This window comes from Pristis pectinata, chromosome 27 (assembly GCF_009764475.1).
Source record: "Pristis pectinata isolate sPriPec2 chromosome 27, sPriPec2.1.pri, whole genome shotgun sequence".
NCBI classification, from domain to species: domain Eukaryota; kingdom Metazoa; phylum Chordata; class Chondrichthyes; order Rhinopristiformes; family Pristidae; genus Pristis; species Pristis pectinata.
The window spans coordinates 14,648,661-14,657,866 of NC_067431.1; the positions used below are offsets into that span (position 1 = coordinate 14,648,661).

Sequence of the window (9,206 nt, forward strand, 5' to 3'; positions counted from 1 at the left end):
CTGAAAGGGGCGGGGAGGGGGAAGAAGGAGCCGCTTTGAAAAGGCGCCTTAATCGGAATTGTGAACTGGTTTGGACCGTCGGTACCGCGTGGGCGCCAGACTGCAGCCAACATGGGCGTATCGGACGATGCGAATAAGTCGCTATTCATTGGGAACTTGGACGTGAAAGTGACGGAGGAGCTTCTGTTCGAGCTGTTCCTCCAGGTGAGGGAGGTGCAGGGGTGGTGTGGCGGCGGCGGCCTATCGAGGCCTGTCGCTGCTCGGCTCATTGGGTCGCCTAGGTCGCTCCCCCGAGGCTCTGGTACTCAGGGACGGGGGGACTGGTCACATCTCGAGGTGGATTTCTTCTTTTCCTTCGTCTTAACTACACGATTTGAAGTACCCGCTTTCCCTTGTGCTGCGGCGAAGTTGCCCGGCGCTCACAGTTTAAATTGTAACGAAACTCCCGCAAAGTTTCTATCTAATCAGCAGCAGACGCCGTCCTGGCAGTGTCATTGCCCTGCTGGCGGGATTTGGTTTATTCGCACTGTCAACTCTAGGACTAATTTTATTTTCTCTTCTGCAGATTTATTTGTTGCACAGACTTCAGCTGTGCGGTTTGAACTCCATTTTAATCTGGCTGCTTCCCTTGAATCGCAGTTTATTTCTCTTCCCCTCCCCGGCAGCTTTCATTTTACTTGCCCAATCCCGTTGAGAATGTGCCACTCGTTTCGTTTTCGTTTGCCAGGCTGGTCCGCTCCTGGCGGTAAAAATTCCTAGGGATAAGGATGGGAAATCAAAGCAGTTCGCGTTCGTGAATTTTAAACACGAGGAGTCGGTCCATTACGGAAGGGATTTACTGAATGGAATCCAGCTATATGGCAGGGCTATCAAAATCCAGTTCCGATCAGGTAAGGGTCAACTTAATGGCGAATCAAAATACTCGCTTGGTGCTAGAGATGTGTAATAAACAGAAATACTCAATAGTGCTGTGAGAGAGATAAATCCTTTTTTTAAGGGGGTGGAACTTTCATTAGAGCTTAATTAGCCAGATTATGACTTTTAAACAAGTACACAGATTCGAATGGGGATGGGTGGCTGGAGAGTGCCAGCAATGCTTGAGGTTAGTGGTTTTTATTTGTGATTGGATGATAGAAATGGGACAAGAAATGAAGAACTAGAAGTGTAACTGAGAATAAAATCATTTCCTGCAGATATGTTAAGAGTGCTTTTTGATTCAAAAAGTTTATATCTGAGCCTAGAAGGTTGCAAGTCTCTAATGTTGAGAGGCTGTTCCTTGAATTTTATATTTTATATTAATCTGTGTTGGAGCAGTATGGGGAAACTGAGAAGTAATCAATGATGATCCATTGCACATTGATCCTGATGGAAGGATGCCATCCTGGAGGGGGAGTGGAAGCAGAGGGGTTCCAGGGGGCACCCACATTTACTTTTCCCACCTATTCTAACACGATGCTACTACATTCTCATTTGTTTATCCCCTTCACTATTTCCATGATTAGTTCACTCTGATAACTGTGGTGCACTCCTCAGTTTCTTGCCCCCCCCCACCCCCCATGTCTTCCCATTCAAATGTAGACCCAAAGTCTGATGTTTCTAAGATTCCAGTGACCAAAATTATTCAAAGTGGGAAAGACAATTTACTTCAACTTTGTAACTTTCATTCCCTTCTCAGGCTGCACTTTGCGAACTACTTTTTAATCATTGTGAACTTGTTCTTATTTAAAGGTGAAACAGTTTGTACTTGTATGGTAGTGGAATTATTTTTAAATATAGAGTGGGTGTGTCACTTTAAGTAATGATACATATACAAGATTTTCAAAGCAGGTTCCTGGTGCCCCTTAGTGCCATCTAATGAAGTGCTGGTTTATTAGAACATAGAATAGAACAGTACAGCACAGTAACAGGCCCTTTGGCCCACTATGTCTGTGCTGAACACAATGCTGAATTAAACTAAATCTCTTCTGCCTGCACATGATCCATATCCCTCCATCCCTGTATATTCATGTCTATCTAAAAGCCTCTTAAATGCCACTATCATATCTGCTTCAACCACTACCCCTCACAGCCTGTTGCAGGCACCTACCACTCTCTGTTTAAAAAAAATCAAAACTTGCCCTGCACAACTCCTTTTAAACTTTTTTTTTTCTGTGCCCCCTCCCCTTTACGTTAAATGCATGTCCTCTAGTATTTGGCATTTCTACCTTGGGAAAAGGAATCTGTCTACCCTATCTATGCCTCTCATAATTTTATAAACTTTCAGGTTTCCCCTCAGCCTCTGATACTCCAGAGAAAACAACTCAAGTTAGTCCAACCTCTCCTTGTATCCTACACCCTCTAATCCAGGTAGCATCCTGCTAAATCTCTTCTGTACCCTTTCAAAACCTCCACTCCTGTAATGGGGTGCCCAGAACTCCATGCAGAACCCAATATAGCTGGGCCTATGTAGCTGCAACGTTGCTTCCTTGCTCTTTCCTCAGTGCCCTGTTCAATGAAGGCAAGCATGCCATGCTTTCTTTACCACCCTATCTACTTGTGTTGCTACTTTCAGGGAGCCATGGAATTGGATCCCAAGAGCCCTCTGTTTGTCAATGCTGTTAAGGGTCCTGCTATTAACTGTACATTTTCCCCTATTGTTTGTTCTCCCAAAGTGCAACACCTTGCATTTGCTCAGATTAAAAGCCAGCTTCTGTTTCTCTGCCCATGTCTATATCCTGCTGCATCCTTTGATAACCCTCTACACTGTCCACAAGTCTATCAATCTTTCTGTCATCTACAAATATCCTAATCCACATCTTCATCGAGGTCACCTTTTATTTATTTATATATATTATCGTAAACAATGGAGGTCCCAACACTGATCCCTGTGGAACACGACTCTTCATGGACCTTGTCAGAATAACACCTTTCCACCACTACCTTCTGTCTTCTGTTGGGCAAACCAGTTCTGAATCCAAACTACCAATTTGCCATGAATCCTGTGCATCTTTATCTTCTGGATCAGCCTACCATGAGGGACTGCTAAGTGCTGAGGTGCAGGGTTCAGGGTTGTTCCTTGGCCAGTTCAATGATCATCTTAGATCTTCTTATCATTTTTATTGGGGGGGGGGGGGTGTGGGTGAAGAGAGCTCTCAGCCATGCAGGTGAATCTTGAAGACAGCAGCTTCCATCACACGACAGGATCTAAAGGAGGGAGGATTTAAGGTCCACATGTAGTGCCACTGCTGCTAGTCCCCACCAATGGCCCACATTCACTGTGCTGATAAGGATGTATCCCTGAGCCCTACATCAGTGCAGAGCAACTGCACTGCTTGCCACTGCACATTGTCTTGGTCATTCTGTCCACAGAAAACTGTTTCATTGCTGCTGGAGCACCAGCTGAGTGCTGATCCCTTGTCAGGTTCCTGGCCCAGTAGGGGTTCATGCCAGGTTCCTGCCATGGCAGCATTCTCAGTAATGTATCTCTATGCTATAATTTAGCTGATTCCGTGAGTGCTCTTGTTCATAGGAACACATTCTAAGTGTTAAGCAAGGTACATGAGTGGGTATTGGCTGCAGGGATTCAGAAACAATCTGGTGAAAGTACTATGTGAAGTCTTCCAGCATTTTGACCCAGTGGCGGGAAAGATTTAGACTCTGGGAGGGAAATTGGTGGTATTTCTGTATGACTTTGCTCCCTTTGTCTTTTTTTTAATGGTATTGATCACAAGTTTGGGAAATGCTATTGAAATGGGCAATAATATTGCTGTCACTACTAACCTGAAGAACAGGTCTCTGGCTTTTGGTTTTTAGCTGAAGTGAAGATGATACTTCTATTTGAGGAAAAGAGGGCAATGTGAGCAGCAGTGTTTTTAAATCTAGAAAAGAACATAAATGCAAGGTCTTCATGGGAAAACAAATTGCCATAGTTTTAAATGTCTTTCTTTTTAAGGCAGGAATGTTAAATTGAATTGTTGTTTGTACTTGAAACAGACATTTGCAAATAAGTCCTTTGTTCCCTTCCTAGGTAGTTCTCATGAATCTCGAGAAGGAAGCCAGTCTCAGAATTCAACTACTTCTCTTGGGCCTTACCAGACTAACCAGTTCAATAATAACCGGTAAAAGCTTTGATTAGTTATTCTGTTTTTTGTTTTGTCTACATGTTGGTACTTTATTTTAAAATTGTGAAACCAGCTAATCCATTTGAGTATGTTGGTTATATGTGGCTTAAATTGTCAGAAATTGGATTTTGAATACTCTTGGTTTCTTGGGTTTCCAAGTCCAAAATAAATTGCAGAAGGTATTGTGCCAAATACAAGTTATTGTATGGAAAAGTCTGGTCCCTGCATTATATGCATTAAAAAGTGCACATTGAGATAGGGATTAGAATCTCTAATTCTAGATTTTATCAATCATATGGTCACAGTATTTCTGTTTAATCGAGTGAATTTTGGCTACCAACATTCACATTCAGTCTTTACATGGCAAAACATGTTTTCTGCATTTCACACACTGTACATTTCTGTAGTAAAAATGGGCTCTCAGTTTTGGACTATGATCATTTAACTGTGCAGGACTTTTTGCTTGTATACTTGTTAGAGATGAGAAGAATGCTACTGGTTCAAACAAGGTAGTTGGTCTCATTCAGTGGCAACTGAGAAGGAACTCTGTTAAATGTGGTTGTTAAATTGCAGTGCACCAGTCACTTGTACTGCTCTGGTTTGACTTCAGCAGTTTTAAAATGTCTGTTACTTTGTGTTTTATTCTTTTTTTCTTTTCTCTTTTCCCTCCCACTCCTTTGTAACCATTGACAGGTTTGATCGGGCAGTGGATAATCAGGGATTTCCAATGTTTACAAATCCACAATTGGTGCAGAGGTCATTTTCTACACCTGATAATCTTCAAAGGCAGGTCATGGTAAGTGAATTTGGTTTATGGCAAAAATACATTCATCTGGAGTTTCTTGGAATAAATTTCATTTTTAGAATAGTTTTAACAGTAAAGAGATGTGGGTGGCATAGTGCTTCGGAGGAAATTTGAGTTGGTGGGCAGGGGAAAGTAGGGAGGAGAGCAAGAGTTCAGTCTTGATGACAACACTACCTTGTCTGTATCAATGGTGCTGAAGTGGAGATGGGTGAGAGCTTCAAGTTCTTGGCTGTAAGTATTACTAACAACTTGTCCTGGTGTAACCACGTGGACACTACGGCCAAGAAAGCACACCAATGCCTCTACTTCCTCAGAAGGCTAATGAAATTCAGCATGTCCCTAATGACTCTGACTCTTACCAATTTTTATGGATACACCATAGAAAGCATCTTATCTGGATGCATCACAGCTTGGTTTGGCAACTGCTGTGCCCAAGACTCAAAGAAAATTGCAGAGTTGTGAACTCAGCCCATCCATCATGAAAATCAGCTTCCCCTCCATTGTCTCTGTCTATGCTTCCCACTGCCTCTGGCATAGCAACCAACATAATCAAGGACACCTCCCCACCTCCTCCCCCACCCCCCAGCTTCTATCCCACTGTTACCAGACTCTTGAATGGGCTCTCGAATGCTAAAAGATGAACTCTTGATCTCCCAATCTACCTTGTTGTGGCCTTTACACTTCTCACCTGCCCTGCACTTTTCTGTAACTGCAACACTATTTTCTGCATTTTGTTTTCTTTTTATTAATCTACTTGTGTATGGTGTGATCTGCCTGAATGGCATGCAAAAGAAAAGCTTTTCACTGTATCTCGGTATATGTGACAATAATATACCAATACCAAATTCTTGTGCTCCTTATCCAATTTGCTAATTGAAGTGGGAAAAGTTTGGGGATAGGTGTTTGAGAAGGATGCAAGTAGTGGAAGGAAACCATCTGGTGGTTATCTACCATTTCAGATCTTTTAATAGTTTTGTAAGCAGGATCTAATGGTTTATATGGTCTATGCCAGGCCTGAGATGAATACCAAAACAATCTTTTTTTAATTTCATGATTCTGATACAACACGTGCAACCAATGTTGTCATTTGCTGCTTCTGCCCAGTAACTAATAAAGTAGCTTCATTTATGTATACAGAATTTTCATGAGAAATTCTCTTTTCCCCTGTTTTGCTGGAATTTTAAATTTAGCATTGTTGTGATAGAGGGCATTTTTGTCTTTCATTCCTGTGCTGGTGCCCTTTTTTTTTAAAAAGGGCTGTCCAATTAACTCCACTTCTGCTCTTTCTCCCAGAGTTGGATTTTGTTTCTGATATCCGTTTCCCTCTGGGTTTTTATCCAGTTTGAATTAATCATCTTGTCTTTGAGTTCATTACTATTTGTTGATAAGATGTCTTGTTTTTTCTTGCTTTTTATTCCAATTAGTTTAAATGTCTTGTCAGTTCACCTGTTAATGGAATGGATTTCAATTTCCTTAGATTGGTTGAGAGCCTGGTTTTTTGTCTCTAATTTGGCACCTTGCTGATTTTAAACTGTTTTGATTTTGCTCTCAGGTAAACAACATGTGGCAGCAGCATTCCAGGGGAGGGCAGCAGAATTACAATCCCTCAGCACAACATACAAGCACCAACAACCGTTCCACACTGCAGCAATCAAATCGAGGAATGCCTTCTAACCTGCAAATGGCACCTCAGAATTTTGGCACCTCTGTGCAGTCACGGTCATCCAGTGCAAATTCACGTACTGTGTGGCATTCAGAAAAACCATCTGGCGCCCAAAGGCAACAACCATATAGTTCCTATCAGTCAGACAATGGTCATTATACCAGAGATGCTCATTTCCAGGATCACAATCCAGACTGGCATTACAGAGGAAACCGTGAGTCTGACTATCGACAAGACCAAACCTCTCATCACAGCAGAAGTTGGGAGTATGAATACAAAGTTAAAAGAGAGTACTCCAGAGGTGGGAGACGTCGAAGCAATCGGCAATAAACTGACATAATGTTGGATTATGGGAGTTAACAATTCAATTTCCCCTTTGTAGATTAGAATTTGAAGTTGTTTTTTAAAAGAAAAGATGCATTATTTTCTCTACGATGTGCAAATTGTGATGCCTGTACAGAAGTTTAAAAAAGGTTCCTTTGTCTATATTAATTTGTCATTTACCCAGTAATGTCCATATAATCCAATTCCCTTAATGTATATATAAATATCCATTTTCCATTAGTGCCAGTCTCTGCCTCAGTAGTACTTACAAGCTTCCCTTGTTCTACACATTCCTCAGGATGAGAGGGAAGGAGTTGTGTTGCATTACATTTAGCTCATAAATTGTCTCTGATTCCCTGATCTGTCATCAAGCAGTGCTTGTTCTGCAGTGCATGATGTGCCCATATTGGAATTCAGTTTCCATTTTTAAAGTATTATGTACAACAGAGCATATAACTTGCGAATGATTTGTATCTTGTTTATATTGCATGTGAGTAGAAACTTAATTGTGATGCAAATACAATAGTTTTGAGTACTAATGCAAAGAATAGCACTGGATTTTTTATATTGATTGTATAAATCAGCATTGTGCCAGATTTTTCTCTCTTATTTTACCTTCTAATGCTTCTTGAGGGTAATGACCAACCTCTGAATAAATGAGTAGCAGTGCTCAATCATGAATCTTGAATCAGGTGCTCAGTTTGTCTCCCATGCATACCTCAATGTCACTATTCTTCCAATGTGTGGGCATTTTTAAAAAAAAAGTCCTTTAACTGCCTGCACCTGCCCAGTCTTCAGTGAATATTAGAGCTTCCAGCCAAGTCAATTGAGTTCTTCAGTATTTGTAAGTTACAGTTAATCTCAAGGGGTTTGCTCTCGGGACCATGACCAGTGCCTGATAGACTGGAATTCTCCATGCTACTGTCATTCTGCAAAAATATATATAAATTGTTGCTTTAAAATGGAATAAAAATGTGGGTATTGAATGATTGAGTGGGAAGGACATGATTTTAAAGGATCAACTCTTAAGTGTGAAGGACCTAATTTTTTTTTTTTAAGGATCAACAAGTGAAGACCTGTAAGAATTTAAACTAGTTTGAATTTGACAGTTTCTCAGCTTTACATTGGAAGGTAGCTTGCTCCTAAGTTGAGTCTAGTTTAACAGTTTGGGAAGTGGGAGACAAGGAATGGCTAAATTTTGCTCATCCTGGTGAATATTTAACATCATGCAGCTAACATGTGGCATTGGTCCCCATCCTTAAACAAGCAAATGTAATGGCACCTGCTCCTGTATTGTTGCTGTTTTCCTTCCAAGTTGCCTAATTGTTTTTCCAGTATGTATGAAGATAAATGGGAGCTGTTTAATCTCCCTTTACTGTCTTAAAGCAGTGGAGGTTTGGAGTAAGGATGTGTGGGTAATAGTTTCTAGGGCAGGTAAATTCTGATAGTAGACTGCACATATTTCCTATTACACTGACTTTTTTTTAAAGATTTATCAGATTTGCATTTAAGGTAATTGTATCTAGTTAAATGTTTCTAATTTGTTTTCCCCCAAAACTGAGCTCTCCAATTCATTGAGATTTGTTTTGTACGTATTTTTATCTGCATATGAAGAAGAAATTTGTATTTTTGGTGTCATGAAGACTTTTGTAACCTAAATGAAGCAATTTTTTTGAAAATAAATTTTTAATGTCTCTTTTTGGGGAGAGAAGAAATGCAGAACATGACTCTTTTTCAAAAGGACTAGAATTTTTCCAGTGAAGTGTTGGCTGTTTAACCCTTCTATAGACTAACAATTCTTGTGGTGGGGGGGGGGGGGGGAGTAAAAATGTATGTTTCTAATTTACTATTCCTGGTTCTTTGGAGTGATATGAAAAGGTAACTTGAAGAGATTGCACAATTTTAAGTACTAAGAAAAATTGTACCTGCTTAAAATTATTTAGCTGTTGTACAGTTTGTGTAATATTTTAATAGAATCTGTTTGTGGTTTGAGTTCTGACAGCTTTGATATTTACTATACACCAACAATGTACTGTAATGTCAATTGCCATTGTTCATGTACCACATAAAGCTATAGTCAAAATTTATTTTCTGCTTCAGTTTATTATCTTGTGATCTATTGTCAGTTTCAAAGCAGCTTTTGGGCTGAACACATGGAAGTTTAAAACCCAGGGAATAAGGTATTATGATGTAGTCCCCTTGGAACAAATGATCAGCTTCACTGTTTTGGGTAATATAAATTCATAAGTCTTAACTCAAGACTAAATTTATCGATCCAAATTTGTGGAGGATAGACTGGCACAGGAAGTGTAGA

At 40.4% G+C, this 9,206-nt stretch overlaps 1 protein-coding gene across 1 annotated transcript; it reads left to right on the top strand.

The window, feature by feature from the left end:
- On the top strand, positions 1 to 8,979 carry rbm7 (RNA binding motif protein 7). Its single transcript, XM_052040003.1, has 5 exons — positions 1 to 204; positions 728 to 890; positions 4,007 to 4,097; positions 4,794 to 4,896; positions 6,458 to 8,979. The coding sequence occupies exons 1-5, from the start codon at positions 112 to 114 to the stop codon at positions 6,896 to 6,898; spliced, it is 891 nt and encodes a 296-aa protein (XP_051895963.1). The 5' UTR covers positions 1 to 111; the 3' UTR covers positions 6,899 to 8,979.
- The last annotated feature ends 227 nt before the right edge of the window (positions 8,980 to 9,206 follow it).

What these genes read in the sequence shown, in the direction of transcription:
- rbm7 (XM_052040003.1), top strand. Translation starts at nt 112, where the DNA reads ATGGGCGTATCGGACGATGCGAATAAGTCGCTATTCATTGGGAACTTG. An exon ending in TGTTCGAGCTGTTCCTCCAG is followed by an intron (nt 205 to 727) that starts GTGAGGGAGGTG and finishes TTCGTTTGCCAG; the next exon opens with GCTGGTCCGCTCCTGGCGGT. An exon ending in CAAAATCCAGTTCCGATCAG is followed by an intron (nt 891 to 4,006) that starts GTAAGGGTCAAC and finishes TTCCCTTCCTAG; the next exon opens with GTAGTTCTCATGAATCTCGA.